Source organism: Mytilus galloprovincialis, chromosome 3 (genome assembly GCF_965363235.1).
Source record: "Mytilus galloprovincialis chromosome 3, xbMytGall1.hap1.1, whole genome shotgun sequence".
NCBI lineage: Eukaryota > Metazoa > Mollusca > Bivalvia > Mytilida > Mytilidae > Mytilus > Mytilus galloprovincialis.
The window spans coordinates 83,797,333-83,819,982 of NC_134840.1; the positions used below are offsets into that span (position 1 = coordinate 83,797,333).

Here is a 22,650-nt window from a genome sequence, read left to right on the forward strand (position 1 = left end):
TAGTTTAAGTAAATAGAAATCTATGAAATTTTGACACAAGGTTTATGACCACAAAAGGAAGGTTGAGATTGATTTTGGGTGTTTTGGTTCCAACAGTTTAGGAATTAGGGGCCAAAAAAAGGGCCCAAATAAGCATTATTCTTGGTTTTCGCACAATTACTTTAGTATAAGTGAATAGAAATCAATGAAAATAAAACACAAGGTTTATGACCACAAAAGGAAGGTTGGGATTGATTTTGGGAGTTGAGGTCCCAACAGTTTAGGAATAAGGGGCCAAAAAGGGGCCCAAATAAGCATAATTCTTGGTTTTCGCACCATAACTTTAGTATAAGTAAATAGAAATCTATGAAATTTTAAATACAAGGTTTGTGACCATAAAAGGAAGGTTGGGTTTGATTTTGGGAGTTTTGGTCCCAACAGTTTAGGAATAAGGGGCCCAAAGGGTCCAAAATTGAACTTTGTTTGATTTCATCAAAAATTGAATAATTGGGGTTCTTTGATTTGCCGAATCTAACTGTGTATGTAGATTCTTAATTTTTGGTCCCGTTTTCAAATTGGTCTACATTAAGGTCCAAAGGGTCCAAAATTAAACTTAGTTTGATTTTAACAAAAATTGAATCCTTGGGGTTCTTTGATATGCTGAATCTAAAAATGTACTTAGATTTTTGATTATTGGCCCAGTTTTCAAGTTGGTCCAAATCGGGGTCCAAAATTAAACTTTGTTTGATTTCATCAAAAATTGAATAATTGGGGTCTTTGATATGCCAAATCTTACTGTGTATGTAGATTCTTAATTTTTGGTCCCATTTTCAAATTGGTCTACATTAAAGTCAAAAGGGTCCAAAATTAAATTAAGTTTGATTTTAACAAAAATTGAATTCTTGGGCTTTTTTGATATGCTGAATCTAAACATGTACTTAGATTTTTGATTATGGGCCCAGTTTTCAAGTTGGTTCAAATCATGATCCAAAATTATTATATTAAGTATTGTGCAATAGCAAGAAATTTTCAATTGCACAGTATTCAGCAATAGCAAGAAATCTTCAATTGCACAGTATTGTGCAATAACAAGAAATTTTCAATTGCACAGTATTGCGCAATAGCAAGAAATCTTCAATTTCACAGTATTGTGCAATAGCAAATATTTTCAATTGCACAGTATTGCGCAATAGCAAGAAATATCTAATTGTACAATATTGTGCAATAGCAAGAAATTTTCAAGTGGAGTTATCTTTCTTTGTCCAGAATAGTAGTTGAATCAATTTAAATTATTGTTTTATACAATATACAATGTATATTCACTTTTATTACCAACTGATAAATTAAAACAATCTTTACCATTCAGTGATAACAAGCACTTTATTTTACATTTTAGTATTTTATGATGTATTTAAATGAGTAGTTATTGTTGCAAACTCCATTAGAAATTTGAATTGAGATCAGTTTTAGAAAAAGGGAAAGGGGGATGTGAAAAAAAATGGAGGGGGGGGGTAAATTTTTCTCATTTCAGATTTCATAAATAAAAAGAAAATTTCTTCAAACATTTTTTTGAGAGGATTAATATTCAACAGCATAGTGAATTGCTCAAAGGCAAAACAAATATTTTAAGTTCATTAGACCACATTCATTCTGTGTCAGAAACCTATGCTGTGTCAACTATTTCATCACAATCCAAATTTAGAGCTGAATCCAGCTTGAATGTTGTGTCCATACTTGCCCCAACCATTCAGGGTTCAACCTCTGCAGTCGTATAAAGCTGCACCCTGCGGAGCATCTGGTCTAGAATATATAATAGATTTAAAAAAAATTATCAAGGAAATACCTCATGATAAAATGTCTGATTTTTAAGAAGATTCTAAAAAAAAAAAGGACTGACAAATATAGTTTTTGAAACCTTTTTTAAGTCACTTTAAAGTCTTTATATCTGCATTGTGGATATTTTGTCCAAAGTTGGTCACATGAAAAGCCACTAAACTAAAACAGAAGGAACAGAAAGTTGCCTTGTAAGATATTCAACTGTACAATAAATAAATGTTGTAATGGGAGATAACTCTTGTTTACTTGGAAAAATTCCATCTAAAAATGTTTTATTCAAATGGAAATAATTTCTGCTTACCTTTTCAATAACTTTTTCAGCTGATCAAGTTCCAGTTTCAAATATGGAAAAATCAGACAATGCTGATGATGATGTAATTTTCATAGAAAAAGATATTCAAAACACTCAACAGAAAAAAGACAAAGAAAATGTTTCAAAAGTAACACCGAAAAAGTCATCTGAGCCTAAACAGACTAAACAAGCCAATAAAAAGAAGACAAATAAAAAAGGTAAGACAGAAGGTCAAAGAAGAAAATATGAAAAATGAATAGCATAGAACCACGTAAAATTATGGAATACATAATTAATGTTGTATCCATAAACCATAAATTTGAGACAAAATATGGTTGAACAATTCTTTAAGTAATACCAAAGTTCTGTAGTGTCAACAAGTGATGGGGCCACATTATACCCATACTTCCCACTGTTTTCACATAAGGAACTAACTTCAATAGCCAACATTTTTCTAATGCATTCTGGATGGAAAAATTTATCCATTTCTCCCATGATTTTTTCGGCATAGTCATATCAACTTCAGCTGTATAAGATATAAACTACATTATATATTATTCAGGTTTCAGTCAGGGTTTAAAGTGTGGTATTATAGTAGGCTTAGGAGGGTTTTTGTTCCCTGAGCCTTAAGTGAATTGTGATATTAATTGTCCTGTCTTAAAACAAATTACACTTATTTTAAGGATTACCCTTGCCGATAGTTGTACATTTTGTACTTCAGTTTTTGCTTAGGCCAAATAAAAAAGTATGTGTGGTTCCAGTTACATCTGAAAAAAAGTTAGGGTAGGTAGGTAGGGATTTATTTTTTATGCCCCACCTACGATAGCAGTGTTCTCCCCAGGCCGTTTTAGTGTCGCGGTACCGCGACGCTATATTTCTTCCCGTGACGCTATAATAATTACCGCGATGCTATAATTATTACCGCGACGCTATAATTATTTTCAGGATGTTATTTTTCTCGTTCCTAAATTTTGAACTTTCATCTAATTACCACTTATAATCATAAAAAAATATATCACTTTTAATTGTAATCCCTTCAAGTTGGACAATAGAGGCAATTTAGAGTGGTTAAATAGGTGTTAATTGCCCTTTGGGTGATAAATGTTTGGATAAGAATACCCCAAGCTGTCACTTTGACATGATTAATACCACGTGGTTTGCAATCGGCAAATTTCAACAAGGAGAAAACGTAATCAGAAAATCATAAAAAAAATCAAAAAATATATGTTTGCTAAATGAAATTTCAAAGAAACAAACAATTTTCTCTTTTAAAATGAGGTTGAGTCTTATCTTTTTACGACTTTTAATATATTAGTATTACTTTCTTTCTCTTCCTATAATTTACTTTTTGTAAATCGAGAGTGAAAATTTTGATTTTGGGCTTAATCAGTTTTGTACTTTCGTTAGAAAGTGATCAAAATTGGCTTGTGTATATGTTTCATCCATTTAATGCATTAAAAACGCCACATTCATTCCCAATCTCTTGTCAAACATTGTTTATTTTCGTATTTTTCATTGCTTTCGGCGGCCATTTAATATTTTAGTGTAAACTACTGATCGGAACCGGACCAGATATGACAAAAATCAGCATTTTACAATAATAACTACATATGCACAAATGGCACAGTAGACAGAAAACAATGACACATAAAGAGAAAACTAAGCATTAATAATAAGAATAGACTACTTGTAGATAACTTTGTTAAAAATATACATAGGCGGATTTAGGGGGGGGCCCGGGCCCCCCCTTTTTGGGAAAAAATTTGGTTGCTTATATAGGGAATCACTGAAGCGTGACTGGAGCGGGCCCCCTCTTAGGTCAGTCAGTGGGCCCCCACTTATGAAAATTTCTGGATCCACCACTGATATATCATTTTGTAAAAAGAAACAACTGGGACCATGAACCAATATGTTTCAATGACATGATAAAGAATTTTTTCTATTCAAATTTTTTATTAAGAACCCATGTTTTTTCCTACATATTTAGTGCAATTGTATCTATACAGCTTTCACTATAATAAACCATTCATTCATTTAGCTGGGTATAGGTAGGGTAACTGGAACCACACATATATTTTTATTTAGGCTAAGAGGAAAAAAATAATTCTGGAACTATAAATGAATATAGAAAACATAAACTGAAAATACTGTTATCATGGTTATAGTTTAATTGTATTCTCAGTTATGAATTCAACAATATAAAAACAAAGAATAGGGTGGAATAGAATATTTTATTTACCAAATAAGGGCCTATAGCATACAAACATTATAATACATTTTGTAAATAAACAATAATGTATATAACATAAAGGAAATAAAGCGTTGCCACGACACGATAAATTACATTGAAAAAAAATACAATTAATTTTTTTACGCCAAATGTGATGCTATCCAAAATTTCTGGGGAGAACACTGCGATAGTAGAGGGGCATTATGTTTTCTGGTCTGTGGCTCCGTTCGTCCGTCCGTCTGTGGTTCCGTTCGTCTGTCCAGGTTAAAGTTTTTGGTCAAGGTAGTTTTTGATGAAGCTGAAGTCCAATCAACTTGAAACTTAGTACACTTGTTGCTTATGAGATGATCTTTGTAATTTTTAAGCCAAATTAGACTTTTGACCCCAATTTCATGGTCCACTGAACATAGAAAATGAAAGTGGGAGTTTCAGGTAAAAGTTTTTGGTCAAGGTAGTTTTTGATGAAGCTGAAGTCCAATCAACTTGAAACTTAGTACACTTGTTGCTTATGATATGATCTTTCTAATTTTAATGCCAAATTAGATAATTACCCTATTTCACGGTCCATGGAACATGGAAAAGGATAGTGCGAGTGGGGCATCCGTGTACTTTGGACACATTCTTGTTATTTTATGTTTTTTTTTTTACATTGAGTCTATGGGAGCAACATTCTGACTTTAACAATGCTTAATGAAAAATGACAATAAAATCTTTAGGGTAGGCTATTTTTAAGCCGAAAAAGTAGGGACGGTAGGGTTACTGGAACCACACATATATTTTTATTTGGCCTTAACATGCATCATTATAAGAGTAAAGATATTAACCAAAGTTTTGTATTGAGCTACTATACTGTTGTCTGAATTTATTCTTGCAGTATTTTACAGCACATTTGTACTGAAGTACAACTCAGCAAGATACAATTTGTAATTCAAGATTTTTAGTTTTGTCATGCAAGAGTTATTGAACTTTGTTCGTGATAAAAGTTTTTTTGGACAATTTCTTATCAGATCTGGGATTAACAAAGTTATGCTCATGTGTGAATTAACAGCTTTTGATTGTTTGAATCATGAGTGATGAAAAGAAAAATGGAAAAAAATGCATGACTAAAGAGCAACTGTTCATATTCAGGTTTTTTTTTTATTAAATTATTTTGACAATATTCTCAAATATATTTACATTAAATTGATTAATTGAAGTTGTTCATAGTAACTAATAATTATAATATTAGTATGAACTTCATATTACATGTAATATTATAATTATTATTATAAATAATATAATTTTTTTCCACAATGTCTTGGTAAGGATGATCATTAATTTGTAATTCTTTGGACATTTGAATTCATTAATTGTCTTAATGGAAAGATATGATATTGAAATAATATTTTATGATCAAGATACATGTATATAGTTAAGTCATTCCAATTGATATTTTATAGTGGGTCTTTCTATGTTGTAATGTTATACTACTGTTTAAGAAAAGGGAGATGGTTTGGTACCATTAAAACGTTTAATCCAGCTGCATTTTTATGCCCCACCTACGATAGTAGAGGGGCATTATGTTTTCTGGTCTGTGCGTCCGTCCGTCTGTCTGTTCGTTCGTCCGTCTGTCTGTCTGTCCGTTCGTTCGTCCGTCCGTCTGTCCCGCTTCAGGTTAAAGTTTTTGGTCAAGGTAGTTTTTGATGAAGTTTAAGTCCAATCGACTTCAAACTTAGTACACATGTCCCCTATGATATGATCTTTCTAATTTTAATGCCAAATTACAGTTTTTACCCCAATTTCACGGTCCACTGAACATGGAAAATGATAGTGCGAGTGGGGCATTCGTGTACTGAGGACACATTCTTGTTTTGCAACTGTCCTAAGTCAGGAATCTGATGTTCAGTGGTTTTCCCTATTTGAATGGTTTTGTGTGAGCCAAGGCTTCGTGTTGACCTATAATGGTTTACTTTTATAAATTGTGACTTGGATGGAGAGTTGTTTCATTGGCACTCATAACACATCTTCCTATACCAATCAAGGTAACTTAAATACCTAGATAATCCAAAAATTAACCAATTTACTTTTTTATGCCCCAACTCATCCCCATTATTTCATGGTTTTGCCAAAGTTAGCATAAATTGCTATAGAAAATTTGTAATTCTTTGGACATTTGAAATCATCTTTTTTCTGGTAACCACAACATTCATGAAAATTGGTATCCAACGGTTAGTAATGAATACATACATTTGTAGTAATGGAATTTATTTTAAATTTTTTTATAATAAATTTTGAATAATTAAAAGATTGATTGTTGATTTAAGGTTAAATTGAAAAGAGGAAAGTAGGGCACATGAAGTCTAATTTCAAACCTTCACCAGTGTATACTGATTTAACCAAACAAATATCTTTAGCTTGAGAAAATGATAAGGAAAGGGATTTAACTAGGTTTACATAAATATGAAGGTTGAAATGATCCGGGTTGAGAAAGTGGGATTATCTTATTGTTAATAAAACTGAAAGTCATTGTAGATTGAAATGTTCAGCATTAACATAGAAACAAGATAGTGGCATATAAAATTCTTGAAGGTTAGTAAAATGTAGGAAAAAGATACCTTAAAGGGGGAGGAGGGATGAAAAATAATTCTATAAACAATCAGGTGATACTATAGGCAAAAGAATAACAATGTCAAAGACAAAAAATAGCCCTAAAAAACTGAATGAAATTTAAATTGAGCAACATGGTTCCCACGTAAAACCACAAATGATAAGCTAACAGTCAGTTTAATATTGCATTTGATATTACTCACAGAAGACATTATAACCTCCAGATAATTGGGCCTTGATCATATTTTCGGTACATGCAAAGTACTCCAAATTAAAAATTAAATGAAAACGTCATTATTTTGAAATGGATAAAGCATTTGTAGGAGTCATTGTATAATTTTTGATAGAACCGATATAGTTGTCAAAAGGTTGACATTATTTTGACGATTGTTTCTCTTCTTTACAAGCTATAGTTACTGGAGTACAAGGACAAGATTTTGTAAATAATCTAAATATGGCTGTGGTTATATGTATTAATTTTTTTCCCATCTTTTAATTATTTTTACATTTAATATTACTCACAGAAGACACAACTACTTCCAGATAATTGGGCCTTGATCATATTTTCGGTACATGCAAAGTACTCGAAATTAAAAATTAAATGAAAACGTCATTATTTCGAAATGGATAAAGCATTTGTAGGAGTCATTGTATAATTTTTGATAGAACCGATATAGTTGTCAAAAGGTTGACATTATTTTGACGATTGTTTCTCTTCTTTACAAGCTATAGTTACTGGAGTACAAGGACAAGATTTTGTAAATAATCTATATATGGCTGCGGTTATATGTATATGTTTTTTTTTCAATCTTTTAAATCTTGATTGATAAGGTATAATTAAATCCTTAAATAGATGAAGTAAATTAAATCGTTCAGGGAGTGGTTCTTAAATTCAGCTTTATCATTGTGTGGAAGGAAGTTACTTATTTATGTTGTTAAACAGAGTCTTTAGAAATTTTGTTTATTTTTAACGAAGATGTTTAAACAACTATCCAGTATAGTTGTTATTTATGTACATAATCAAGGTTTTAGAGTACATACGTTTTGACTTAATTAATCGGACAGTTTGTGACAAAAATAATTTTTAAATTTAAAAAAAAAGTCACCATGAAATTGCAGATATGATTGAATACAGTTTCTTGATCAGTAACGAAATCTGAGATCGTAATTACTTTTTTTTCATTCCATTTTAGATTTGATGCTTTAAAATCTCGATTTCTTATGTTCTCACATCAAAACTATTAGGGCCAGGTATAATCTGTTTTGTTTAATTTTTAAATGTTTAAATTTAGAAAAATAATTGATTCTTGGTGTGTGATTTTAATTGTTTATCTTTTTATATATTCCTATTTCATAATATAACACATTTTTTTTTCAATAATCGAAAACTGAAAAAAAAAGTGTTGGTGACCTTTAGTGAGACAGCATTGAATACTATTCAATCAAAGTTACATTCCAAAAAATACCATAGCGAACATAGAAGTACTATATTTCCAATTTCAAGTTGAACTTTGACATCACTGTAAGAAATATTTGTTGTTGGTTTTTTTGTCTTGCTTCCACAAGGTTTATAAAACAAGTTATGAGTGTGCTGTGTCCTGCAACAGGGGTGGTTAGATTTTGAGTCAGTCAGTTTATGTGGAACCACTTGTGTTGACATGTTTGGTGAGCAGTTGTGTTAGCAATGGCACATCTCTTTTCCATGGAAAGTTTATATCTGGCTTTGTCCCCTCAAACATGGTCTGTTAACTTTAACAATCAACCATGAAATAGTACAATCATGCTGAAAGTGGCATTAACACAAACCATAAAAAATCAATCAATATCAGGGTCCCAACAAAAACTGGGTTCAAACTCATGTACTCATGTTCTCATGTAATCATGTTCTCATGGTCTCATGTACTCATATACTCATGTACTCAGTCAAGCTGGGATCTCACTAAGGATTTTTGAAGGCAAGTCCAGGGATTCATAATTTTTGACCATGGTGAGCCCAATAGTAAGAAGAAGATATTATCCTTTGTTTCACTTTCATCGTTGACACTCTTTTCCTTTAAATAACCGTTCACGGACAATGCATGCATTATTCTATCTCTTTCTATGGAGTTAAATTGAAGGTCACCTGAATACAGGTTTAATCACTGTGCTTAAACGGCTGTGGGTAACTTAAGTTACCCACAGCCCAAGATGGAGCCGCCTTGCGTCGGTTAGATACTTTTCTTCTATAGAATAACAATACCACGAATGCATCAATTAAACAACTGAATTTAAAAGTTGTATTAATCGTTTAGGGAAACCCCTAAACTGGAAAGGTGATTAAATTCTACAAAATAAACGATCACAGCACGATTTTAAAAAACACTTAGGCTGTCCGTAACTTCAAAACAACTTGTCCGTAACTTTTTTCATCATACCAATAGAGATGTCCGTAACTTTCAAAGAATCGACATACGCGGATGTAATGTTTAAACTGATGATAGAGATTGCATCGAATACATATTCACAAAACGAAGTAGATGTCTAGTATGATATAATTCATTGTATCGATGGAAGACAAAATTGGGGAAAATATGAAAAAAATCACGATAAATCCGCAAAACTCGGGTCTCATTTTGTATAACGTCGGGGTACCCGAATCGCCTAGTTCGGAGGGTTGTTTCCGATCATAGCAGATAAACTGTTAAAACATCATTGTTCGTTTTTATTTTTGAACAAGTAGAATACACATACATGTAGCATGTATACACTTACTGATTTTCTGCCAGCAACGACAAGGGTAGCGTGAAGTGAATCCGGGATTTTGGAGGGGAACCCAAATTGTCTAGGCATGCAGTGGATAGACTATGCGAGACTTAAGTGCACAAACTTTTTCCGTCTTTTTGAAAAAGCCAAAAACACTTTTCTCTCATCCCCACAAAAACAAATCCCATCAGCATTGACAATAAAATAAAAAGGGTGTCAATCTGGACACACTGTGACGTTGCGCAATTAAGGTGATATTGCGGCACCCTGGCCAAGATTTACAGTAAATGGGAAAACTTAAAAAAAAAAAAAGAGGACATTTTGTATAAATGAATAAACCTAGTTTTACAGCTAGCTGCATATTTCATTTGTATGCAAGTTGCATTAAATCTCATTAAACTAAATAAAACTAAAAGACACAATAGGTAAAAGTCAGTGACAATAAATGGAAAAGAGCAGTCAACATAGTGTAACAATTCGACATAATTTAAAAAAAAAATATAAATAACTACGTAGGACAACAGGGTAATTTAATAGTCTAACAACCCCTGATAACATACAAAGAGAGAAAAAAAACATACTAGGAAACATATTCAAAAAATCATAACACAATATCTAACTGGTGGGATGTATAAATACCGACCCGCGTCGAAGAGTATTCATCAAAATACACATTGAAAGAAACAGAGGTGAAGGTAAACCGCAAACATGTAATTAAACTCAAAACATTAAAGAGTATGGAAAAGCCTTGGTCTGACAAGCGAAAAACGTCGATAAGACGCACATCAGTAAATAAAAGTTCAAACCATATCCAGGATGGAGTACCACAAACCCCACATAAAACGTCTGTGGTGTAAGTATGATGCGTTAATAAAATCACATTTGTTGGTGAATGAGTAGTATAAACGGCTGCGAAGGTTACAAATATGATGTTAATTGTCTTCTAATTGTTGAAATTATAATTCTTAAAATTTTAAATCAAAAGTTACCCACATCTAAAAATAAAGTTACGGACAGTCTCCTTAGTTTCGATCAAAAAGTTACGGACATCTTATGCATTTTTTAAAGTTGACCTTGCGCTTTAGTGAACTCTATATTAACAAATTTATGGTAATTGTTAGTCATTTCTTTATTCAATAATCCTATAGATATTTACATTCTGCATGAAAAACGTCGCAAAAGGTACATTTTGTATGAATTGAATATCAACGAGTTTAGAGTCCGCCATCTTGGGCTGTGGATAACTTAAGTTACCCACAGCCGTTTAAGCACAGTGTTAATGAGGTCGAATTATTCACTTGCAAGTGAATAATTCATTATCAATTTTTATTAGCTTAATTTGACAAAATTGAACCATTTTAGCTGCTAAAAGTGAATTATTATTTCACTATTTCACTTTCATTAATGATTGAACAAAAAAATCATACTTTAGATTTTTTATATATCTCGTAGCTAGTGCCCTTTTAAATTGTTATTGATTTGGCAAGTAAACTGTTTGGATTCGAGCACCCCTGGTGTGTCCTATGTAGACAAATGCAGTTTTTTGTTATTTATGAAATGTTCAGTTATTTCTATTTGGTGGTTTCTGTAAATGAATTTAAAAATTAGAAGATCAGGTATAACTACCAATTAGACAGTTATCCATCAAGACTAAATAAAGAAGATGTAGTCAGGACAAGAACAATTTTCATCAAACTTTGTAAGATTGAAGGCTGTTTTAAATTCTAGAAAAAAGTATGTCAACCAAATGAAAATCAAACTCAATCTTCAAGTCATATCAAAAATAGCTTAAGATATATAGGAATCACCATTAAAAGAGAAAAGGACAAAAACAACCAAAAAATTCACACCAAACTTTCATGATTTAGCTAAAACGAAACCTTCCAAAAACTGTGTGTTTAAAGAACACAAACTCATCTGTAGATCTTTCAAAATGTAGAAAGGAAACAGTCCTTTTGAACTTTGAGCAATTTATTCTTATTTAAAGGGTTATTTTAGCAAAAAGAAAGTTTCAATCCTTTAATATATATCCTGAAACTTGTAATTTCATTTATTGAGATTCAATCTTTTTTCAGAGTAAAACTACTGTAGTTTTCTCTGGATCATTATCACTATATCAAGAAAAAAAAATACCAAGAGTAAGTTGGATAGATATCTCGATATAAACTTTATCATTACCTGCATCAAAGAATAAACTTTTACTTATTTATTTTCTTCATTTCATACCAAATAGTTCCTTGAAAGTCAGCAAATTTAAAAAGCTTTGCAAACCTCATTTAACAAATTACTTAGATTTATTATTATTATTTAAACTAGCATAACCAAAAATCTAGGTTAATTCAAAATACTTTTAATCAATTGGATCATTCAATTCAAATAATTTAACATCAAATTTTGACATTTTTCATTCATAGTATTGACAGCAGACGGCTATCACATAATGGCTTAAAACAAAAACTTTATAACCAAATCAATTAAATGTCTATTCAGATTTGCCTTAATCTTTACACCACGCTGGTATTGTTTCAATTTATGAACATCATTTCTAACATATAAATTGATTTTATTTCATTGTTAGTTACACTTCAAAGAATTTTTAAACCTATTAATTTTTTTGAAAGAGGAATGAATTCATTTGTGATAAACTTCAGTTGTACGATTGAACATCAAATGAAGCAATGACTAAAAACTTTTATTCTGATTTTGTTTGAGACATTCGATCCCCAAATATTTAGTGGAGCAGGATCTGCTGACCTTGACCAGGGTTCTCATTGCAATAAAATAATTTGATTGACTGATTCGATCCACAAAAAATCATTCTTATTTAGAAAAAAGGAGGATAAACATAAATTTTTAATCTAAAATACAAAATTTAGTAGACCTATTAAAATCTAATGCACGAGTTGCCTAATCTATTTATATCTATGTTTATGTTTACATCGCTTATATGGTCATAGAAGGTCAACTCGAAGTTTAGTTAGATGGCGTCACTGCTAAAATTCACACGAAACAAAGCTAAATCTTATTGAGACCATGACCTGTAAATTGTTTATTTTATACTTTTCATAGTTTGGAAAGATGTTTTACATTGTTATAAATAAAATATGAGAATTTGAGTCAAATTGGTCAACATGATAGCTAGTGCCCCTTTAAAGAATAAATTGAAATCACAATGTTCCAAAAGACAATGTTATATGGTAAGATCATGTCAGTACAAAAGTGCAGACTACTGATTGGACCTTGGGCACTGAAAGTATACTAGTTGTTCTGACCTAGTTGTAGAATACAGACATGTGGATGTGGGATTCTCTCGCTGAGTTGAAAATCCATTGGTGGACTTAAAATGGGCTGTTTTCTGCTGTTATTGATTAATCAGTGATTAGTCAGTTGATATTATTCAATCAGTGATTATTCAGCGATTAATAAATGTTGATGACATATTTTCTGGAATAACTTTTGTGTTTTACAAGAAATACAGTGATTTTTTTCATTAGATAGGTCTAGAAACATAGGACTCTTTTTTACAACCTCTTATGTCAAGTTATGATGAAATGACCAGGACTTAAAAAAGAGTCACTTTTTTCATTTTTTTTTCATATTTTCTCTTGTGATATGGACATACATGTAATAGTAATGTTCTTTGAATTGGAACTACTGCCACTTATGTAAACAGAAAAAAATACCAGCATATAAGGAAAAAACGAGCACAAAAAATAAAAATACAAAAAATTGATTGAAATATTTCCACCTCTTATCATCTTGTAACAAATGCACCTCCTTCAAACTAGACCAGATTCATATATCTTAAAAAATTAACTATGACTTTTGTATTAATTGATTTAAAAACTATATAAAGAATATCACACATGTTTTTAAAATATCTATCACTTGTAAAAATAGTTCACAGTTTATCTATTCTAAAATTTCCCTCTTTTTTTCTAATCACATTTGCATAGTTTGTGAAATTCTTCAGGTTCTTTGGTAAGGAATAGGTAAATTGTTGAACCTATCTTGCATGTCAATTAAAGGAATTGATAACTTTGACTAACTGTGACCTTATTAAGATGATAAAACAAGAAATATTTGCCATATTTTGGTGATACAAAAAAATCAGGAATTTTAATAGGCTAGATTAACATAGAACACAAAGTTCAACCTAAAAAAATTTTGTCAAAGTGTAGAGCATTTTTTTTTTGTCTTTTCTAAATATATATTTTTTTTAAATGGTTTATGCTTTTATTATTTTTTCGACATGTGGGAGTTAAACAGGCAAGGCTTTGTACTCCTGCATTTAGCTAATGAGCTGAAAAAAAAGAAAAAAAATATCACTGATTACTTGGATACTTAACTTCAACATCCAATTATCAAAAAAGGGAAATTCTGTTTCACTTTTGATTTTTGGAATTAATTTAGGTCCAAAGCTTACCTAATCCTTTCGAAATCTTTCACTTTTTCTGTAAACAAATTTAATTCTCTAAACTCTCAGCTTAGTTTCATAAATTTGAAAAATGATTTTCTACAAAATCTTTTAAATTAAATTTCATTTCATTTATCAAAATCTGATTAAGACTTGTTTTGTGGGATGGGATTTTAGTTAGTAAATATGAAGTCTTTACTAAGACACTTCATTTCCGTAGGAGGGTTATTACAAACTTTCTTATAAATGCCACGACAAAAGCAAGATAAGTAAATCCATAAGTGATATCATTTCCCCCTGATAAAATTGAATAAAAATTAGTATTGATTGTGATGTTTAAATGTGTATTGGGTTATGGGTGACCTGGTTTCACCTGGGACAATTTAATATAAATATTTATCTTTGTGAAGTAAATCCCGTTGTTATTGAGTCCTTTGAACATCTACCTGCATTTCAAACGGTAGAGAAAAAAATTTGATCCTGTGCCAGAAAGTAGATTCTATGGTTGAATTGTTTGTATATTGTTACGGGTACGATCTAAGTGATTATACCCAATCACGTGACCCGACAGATCTATAGACGCCAATAAACTATACCTGAGCAAAAGTAGTAAAGAAGACGACGGCCATGCACCACGATTAAATATTAGCTGGCTGGACAAAAATCATGACAATGGACTGCTTGGTACAGCAACCAATTTGGACAGGGGCCTACCATCATGGTGGCCTAGCCTTTCATCATCTCCATCATTTTTCTCCATATTATTTTCCAAGGAAAAGAAATCTACCATGTTCATTTTATTCTGGTAAGCCATTTTGTCTTTTTACCGTTATAGAAAAGTTCTGCTTAACTGAACATATAAGTTTTAAGAATATTTGACATATGTTAATCTGTTATTTTTTAATTATTACTTATTGTTACTAAGTTTGTATGAGTTTATTAAAATGATTTTTAGTAATGAATAATATTTATTTATACCATGGGAATAGGACTTTCCGTTTTATATGTTTGTACTTTAATTAGATATCTTTTCAAGAAGTTTGTTTAGAGTTTTGAAAAGTTTTTACAGGCGTCATTTAATTAATTATTGGTAACGATTAATAATTTTCAAATTTTTTAGAACTTGAGTTATTTTAACATAATACTGTGAATTCTTTTATTTAATTTAGAGTACCAGTTTTCAAGGATTGAGGAAAATTGTATTTTTGAGAATATTTGATTTCTAGGTTTTACATATATAAGGTTTAATTATGGATTCATTATTATTTGCCGAGTACCAATTTTTGTTGATTTTGTAGATAGATAGATAGAAGAATCATAAATTCAAATATTCAATGAACTATAAATTTCCTATAGGAATGTATACAAACTTTGACGAAACCATGAAATCATATATCCACAATAATTACAATTGCTTTTCAACCCATGAAACTTGGTACCATAATTACCCAAGAAAATGAATAAATCCACAATTTAGGCAATTTCTTCAACCCATGAATCTTGGTACCATAATTACCCAAGAAAATGAATAAATCCACACAATAGGCAATTTCTATTTAATTGAATGGTATTACAACTATGATTAAATACAAACAAATCCACAGTAAGATTATTTGAATAATGTGGATTCATTCATATTTGCTGGATACACATTTTCGTGGATTTGTGGGTACAGGGGAAGCACGAATTTAAAAGTTCAACAAATTACAAATTTTATAAAAGAATGTATTTAGACCTTGCTTAAACAACGAAACTTCATATCAACGAAATACAAGTTTTCCACAATCCATGGAAATTGATACACACAAAAATAAATGAATCCACTGAGTAAATGATTCAGTAGCATTAATGAATCTTAAGTTGTCTTAGAATTAATTTTTTTCATCTATATATTTATTTTGATGCTGCAGTTGTTTTCTGAATAAGTCTGTATAAAAGATTTTTAAGTTTTCTTTTATTTTGACCCTGTAAGGTCAAACTAACAACCCAAAATTAGAATATTTTAAAAGAAGTAGTTTGAAAAATAGAATAAGTTCTCTTTCTAGATATTGGAAGTTTGGGATTAATTAATATTTGTTGGATACAAGGGAATATTTATTTAAATAATGAGTTACAATTTTCCATACAAATGTCTGTACACCTTGACAAACCAAAAAATCAAATATCCACGAGTATGCAAGTTTTTATCAATCCCATGAAATTTTTACCCACGAAAAATAAATGAATCCATGTGAACAGAATAGCTAAAAAATCTCCAATATCTGAATAGAACAGTGATTGCTGTTCTTATCATTTAACTTGTTACAAGATCTTCAATGATGACTATGTTCACACCTAACCACAAGATCGTGAGGCCTTTCTCATCAAGTTAAGCAAAATCTTGACATTCATAGATACGAAGGACGTATATGTCAGTTATACGTCCTTGTAGATACCGGCTATATATTTTTTTGAAGGTACATTTTGGGGAGTGATCAATATATTAAATTAAAAAATTTCTGTAAATAAAAGGTAAAAATCTCACAACTAAAAAACGCAAATGACAACTGATGCGCAACATTCATTTTTCTGAAATAGACAAACGTCTTTCCAATATGCCAAGCTCTAAATTACCCTGTGTTTAAAACTTTTTGAATAATTTAAACAAAGACTATTTATTCTAAATTGCAATAATATTTACTTTGTGGAAAAGCAAACGCCTTGACAACTATTTTGTAAAAGACTTCTTTTTGAAGATACACAATTAATGATTAAATTGTAAGGTAGGTTGCAGTTAACATTTTATGTATCAAGAAGGAGTTTTTTTAAGTGCATTTTTAATTGTTAGATCAATAGCATAATGGACATTAGTGAAAACAAATGCCTGTGATCAATTCCCTTTTCTAAATTGACTTTTTTAACCAATCGACCTTGAAGAATTCAGAAATTCAAATCGTTTTTAGAGGGAAATAAACAAATACAGTTAAGTAGGTCATTGTGATTTAGTTTCTTAATTTGAAATATAAAACTCTTGGATAATTGTGGTCTGCATTATTTCAAAAAGACAAAGTGTGTTGAAGATCCATTGGGCCGTTTTCTGCTCTTTGGTCGTGTTGTTGTTCCTTTGACACATTCCTGTTTCTATTCTCAATTTTATAGTGATGTTATTTCTCAGCTTGTAGGAAAACAGAACAACCTTTCAACTAAGAGTAATTTGTTAATGTACAAATCCATATGTACATGTATGATGTGATCATTCTCGAGATGACAGTTTTTGAGTGGCACAGCTTGATTGTTGTTTTATTGGGTGTTATTGTTGATAATTTTTAACTTTGATACGTCATTTTTTTTGATATCTCCATTCAATTACAGACTATCTATCAGAACTTTGATCCCTTATTATATTCAGTCTTGTTTTGTCAAGTTTTCTGTTTTCTGCTGATTGTTATTGACACTTCTCTTTTATGTAGTGCATACTGATACTGGTAGATTTTCATATCCTGTCCCAGTATTTAAATTTTGCAAAAAAAAAAACCTCAGGAACTTATATCTTTTATTTAATTGATAGCTATTTTATTCTTGTCTTTATAAAAACTATGTTTTTGTTCATACTGGTAATATTATAGATTGTGGAAGATAGACTATGATGTATTGTATTTCCAAACTTTTACAAAACTCCTCTGACATTCAAACTGACAAAGACAAAGTTTTTCTTTGTCGGAAATACTTAGGAAAACCATGACTGTTTTGACAAAAGAACTATGAAGTTTAAATCAACCAAACATCATATAGATATATATTTATAATATATTTGCTTGTCCTTTTCTATAGATTTATGTATACCAAAATATAAGTCACAACATTATAAGTATAAGAAAAAAATTGTTGCCTACTGGCCTAAAGCAAAAGTAGAGCAAATTTTAAACTCTAAAACACTTTTTTTTCTTTTAATTTGAAATTGATATTGTTGGAATTTTGCAGGTCATAATTCCATAACACTTTCTATGTTCCAAACAATAGTCAGTACATTGTTGAAAATTATACTTATGAATTAATTGAAGTTTGTTTTCCGGTGTCATATTTTTTCCACCTGTCAAATTTAATTTATGTCCACATGGCATATTAGTTTCAAATTTTTTTAGGAAGGGTCTTTGATAAGAAAACATGACCTGACCTGTGCATTATAATATATATACCAGTACATACCAGTATATTCAATACAGTACTGCGGAATTATATTGTAGTCCCATATTATTGAGAAACTGTAGTCCAATATTTCAGTAGTCTTATATGGGTTTTCCCCCTAGACTTCTGTTATTCTCAAGTGCATGTTCCAGCTAACTTCCAGGGTGGAATGCAGGCCAGTATCCAATTTGAATTGAACGCCTAAATATCAAATGTCTAAAAATTTGGACTATACAATCATCCTGCTAGAAAATCTGTGTCTGATCTTGAATATGGTTGACATCAAACTTGTACATAAATTACTATGCTCTAAAGTAGGTCAGTTTTCAGGAAGTAGTAGCTAGCTAGGTCACTATTACCTACTTGACATACATTGAAAAAAATGTAAAAGGATAACAGGAATTACTAGAAATATTGGACCATAGGCCACACCTGCCACCAAACCCTAACTCCTTCTTTTTCTTCTTCTTCCTAATATTAGTCGTCTCTTAGGTAGTAGTGTAAAACTTAAACATAAGAAAGGACAAATGTAGGATTCTATTTATATAAATTTGTATGTAAAAATGTACTATAAAGTATGCAATTGGTAACTCTGCCAAGAGATGGGTTATAAATAAAAGCAGTGCTGACTTGTTTACTTATATTGGTTATTGGTTTCAATTTATGCATTTTATATTCAGGCATTGTTTGAAAAAATTGGTCAACATAAACATTTATTTGAATTTTAAACTACTCAGATTTAATTAGACATCTTAAATATGTTGGGGGAAATACTCATTCCTTATTAGCATATATGCAAATTACTTATTGATATTTGAAAGAAGATTTACCTTTTATGTTTATTTCAGTCTGTCATTTAATGTACTGCAAAATTGCTTTAATATGCAGGTAAAACAATTTAGATGGAATTTTCTGAACTGGGTGGACCACACATTTTCATTCTAAAAATAAAAATGGATATTTTATCGATGAATTTACATGAAACAACATAAAATTGAAATCTTTAAAAGTCACAATCAGTTGCTATAGATTTTTTTATCACTGAAGGTCACAAGAAAGACATTAATTGTCTTCTGCTGTCTTCATAGCACCATACCATGCCATATTGTTTATTAGTTAGGGATAAGAAATCCATAAGTGGAACAACTTGAATGAAAGGGTCTTCATTTTAAAATTAAACCGTAGTAATGGTGAAAAATCAAACATCTTTGCCCTTAAAGACTTTTGTGACCTTCTGCTGTTGTCAGTTCTATTCTATGGTCGTGTTGTTGTCTCTTTGACACATTCCCCATTTCTATTCTCAATTTTATTCATTATGTTACCTGAACTTGGCTAATATGAAGCACAGTTTTCTAGAAATAGTTGGTCATATATAGAATCGGTCATATATAGAACCATTTTTAATCATTAATCAATATCTTTACAAACTTAAATTTCACTATATGGGGCTCCAGTAGGAATAACCAATTAAGTCACAAGGTCATGTTTAAAAGTTCCCTCTGGTCACCAGGTCACTTTAAAGCAAACAAAAATCTGAATAACATAATTTTGAACATTTTTAAAGGTCTCTGGTCCTTTTTATTGATAAGTAAGATCATCACAAGGTTGCCTGCATAACCCAAAATAATCACATTGGATTTGATGTATACCTCTATGAATTATTGGGTAGAACCTACATTTTATATGTTGAAAATGAGTATGGGTGACCTATATATTTGCATTGTAGCTGTGTTGAATTCCATCAGTATATCAAATTAAAAGTTAAAATATTAATAAAAAACATGAATAATAGAAAAGAAAGGATAAGGCCTGGGGTATTCATCCATGAAAAGATCAGTACATGCACAGCAAACAAATGCAGAAAGCTTAGGAACATCTCTTTTATTGCTGTTTTTAATCAGATTTTCACTGTGAGGCTTTCAACATTCAGCAAAAAGTCTCACCTTACTGCAAGTTTCTGCAAGATTAAGCACTGAATTCAGCAAAATTCTTTGTGAGCTGACTATCAACCCTCAAGTGTGAATATCATGCCACAAAAGTGAATATCATGCCACAAAAGTGAATATCATGCCACAAAAGTGAATATCACACCACAAATGTGGATTGAAGAACAAAGCGATAGAGTACTTGTAATATAAAAAATAAAAATTTGGCAAAGACATAAAACATTTACTGTCATAATTTAGTCTGAAAATCACACTGATGGGTGCAAGAACAATACAAACATTTAGACAACCACGGGGCACATCAACATATCTGTTAGATAACTTGGCAGGAAATAAAGTTTGTATGGGGCAAATAATTCGGGTAGACTTATACAGTAAGTTGTCATCTAATTTAAATTACTAAAATTCTAAATTTATTATTCAAGATTTATTGTACACAGTATAAAGTGGTTGTCAAAATATCGTTTTGTAAATAGATGCTCAAACAATGAAGGTTTTACAAAAGGACTTAGAATATCTTTAAAATTTTATGCATTGTGTTATACGTAATATCGTAATATCTCCAAAAGTCGGTTGATATGTCTGAGGTATAATTGGAAGTTAAAGGGAATGTTTCAATAACTTTTTGTCAAAGGTCTTGTCTGCCTCAATTTTGTAAGTCTAGATTTGTGCCAGATTTTTCTTAAGATCCAAATAATTAATAAATATTAGCAATATTTTATCGGACTGAAAGGATAATGACAGTAATTTTGAAGTATAATTCATAAATTCATATTTCTTTATCAAAAAGGAAACACTGCATTGATTAAAACTTGGATTAATTTTGTTTTAATATGCCCCCGTCATTAATTGGCTAACCATATAGTGTTACTCATATCCGTCCTTCTTTCCATTGGTCCTTAAAAATCAAACTGCTGTCTGGACTAATTTCGTAAAAAGGAGACGTGACACAATTTTTTTTTTTGGCGGTAAATCAATAAATATTAGTCTTAAATCAAGTTTCTTACAATTTTGCTGGTCCAAACTTGATCAATTAGCCGTTTCTGAATCTAAAGAATTATGGGTAATTTCATTGTTCGTACCCCAAAATGAAAATAACGCCACGTCATTGGTTAAATATCCATTGTATATGATATTTTTAACCAATCAGGACATTGTGGTGTACACTTTTGAAAATTTTACCCAGGATGCATTAGATTCTGAAACGGCGAATTGGCAGTTGTTAGGTCAAATAATTCAGTGCTCGCCAGCAGATATTGTTGTTCTTAACAATATTATTGCTGAATAAAGGACCAAGCAAGCAAATATTTTGATTTTGTTCTCTTTATTTTGCAATTTACACAAAACATCTTCATTATTTTGTGTTTATGTAAGGTTTGCCACTGGACATCATGCTTTGAAATTCGTTATTCTCTGTGTAAACTTGAAACTTAATAAGGTACATTAACCTAATTTCTAAATGGATTCATAAGCTCAAATGACTTAGTTTTCTGCCTTTGCTTTTAACTAACCTACTTTCAAGGTTACAGTTGTGTAAGCTTAATTGACCTAATTTTTTTTGTACTTTTTTTTGTTGAGCAAATTACATAATTCGATTAATATTTCAACAATAAATCAGTTAAATAACAAACAAAATTTTATTTTAATACCCGATCGAATAGTAAAATCCAAAATTAGTTTTGAAAACTACGAACAGACAATGATAATGTCACGTCTGCAAATTATTCAGTTAATATATAGAAGTTACTTTTCATGTTCGGAAAACTGCGCATACAAATTAATACTATTAAAACTTGAAAATTTCTAGCCATTTTATTTACTCAATAGGAAATCACATTTCGTTTATCAGTTGATCTCGAAATCGACTAATTTGAATGACGTGAGGGAAGTCCCGTTAATTTGTTGTGGTAACAGCATCTTAACAAACACAATAGAAATCACGGAGGTGTTTTATTTAATGGATACTGTCATTGTCAAACAATACCTAAACTGATGTTGATGAGAAACGACTTCCAGTCAAGAAAAGAGCTTTTAAGGCAATCCATTCAATTGATATAAACTAATATGAAAACATCTTTTTGTAAATTTATAAAAGCAATTAGCTAGTGTTCAAGGAGATATTTATATTCATAGTTAGATATAATTTAATAGCATTTATAATTATTCACGTAATAGGTAAATGATATAGTGCTGAATGATTCAGAGGCAAATATAATAAAAGGAATAATATCATGGTACATATATTGTATAAAGTTTTGTTATTTTAAAAATCTTCAATCTGCAATCAACAAAAATATAAATTTTGAAAACTCAAACTGCAGAACTGAGTATGCAAGACGATACTCTAAAAAAGAACCACTTTTATATTTATCTTGATTCTAACATATGACACTGCAAATTCGTAAGACATTTTGGTTTGTACATATCTTTAAAAACTAAGAGTAAAATGGAAAAAGAT

General features: G+C 30.6%; 1 protein-coding gene across 3 annotated transcripts in view; it reads left to right on the forward strand.

Annotated features, from left to right (window-relative positions):
* LOC143069171 (uncharacterized) overlaps positions 1-22,650 on the forward strand; it is a 57,965-nt gene that overhangs the window by 6,949 nt on the left and 28,366 nt on the right. For 2 of the 3 annotated variants that reach the window (XM_076243663.1, XM_076243662.1), the window contains one exon: positions 2,137-2,325. In XM_076243663.1, the coding sequence (XP_076099778.1) occupies positions 2,137-2,325 (189 nt within the window). Of the gene's footprint in view, positions 1-2,136; positions 2,326-14,590; positions 14,888-22,650 lie in introns of those variants that run through there. The other variant, XM_076243664.1, reaches the window with a different exon arrangement.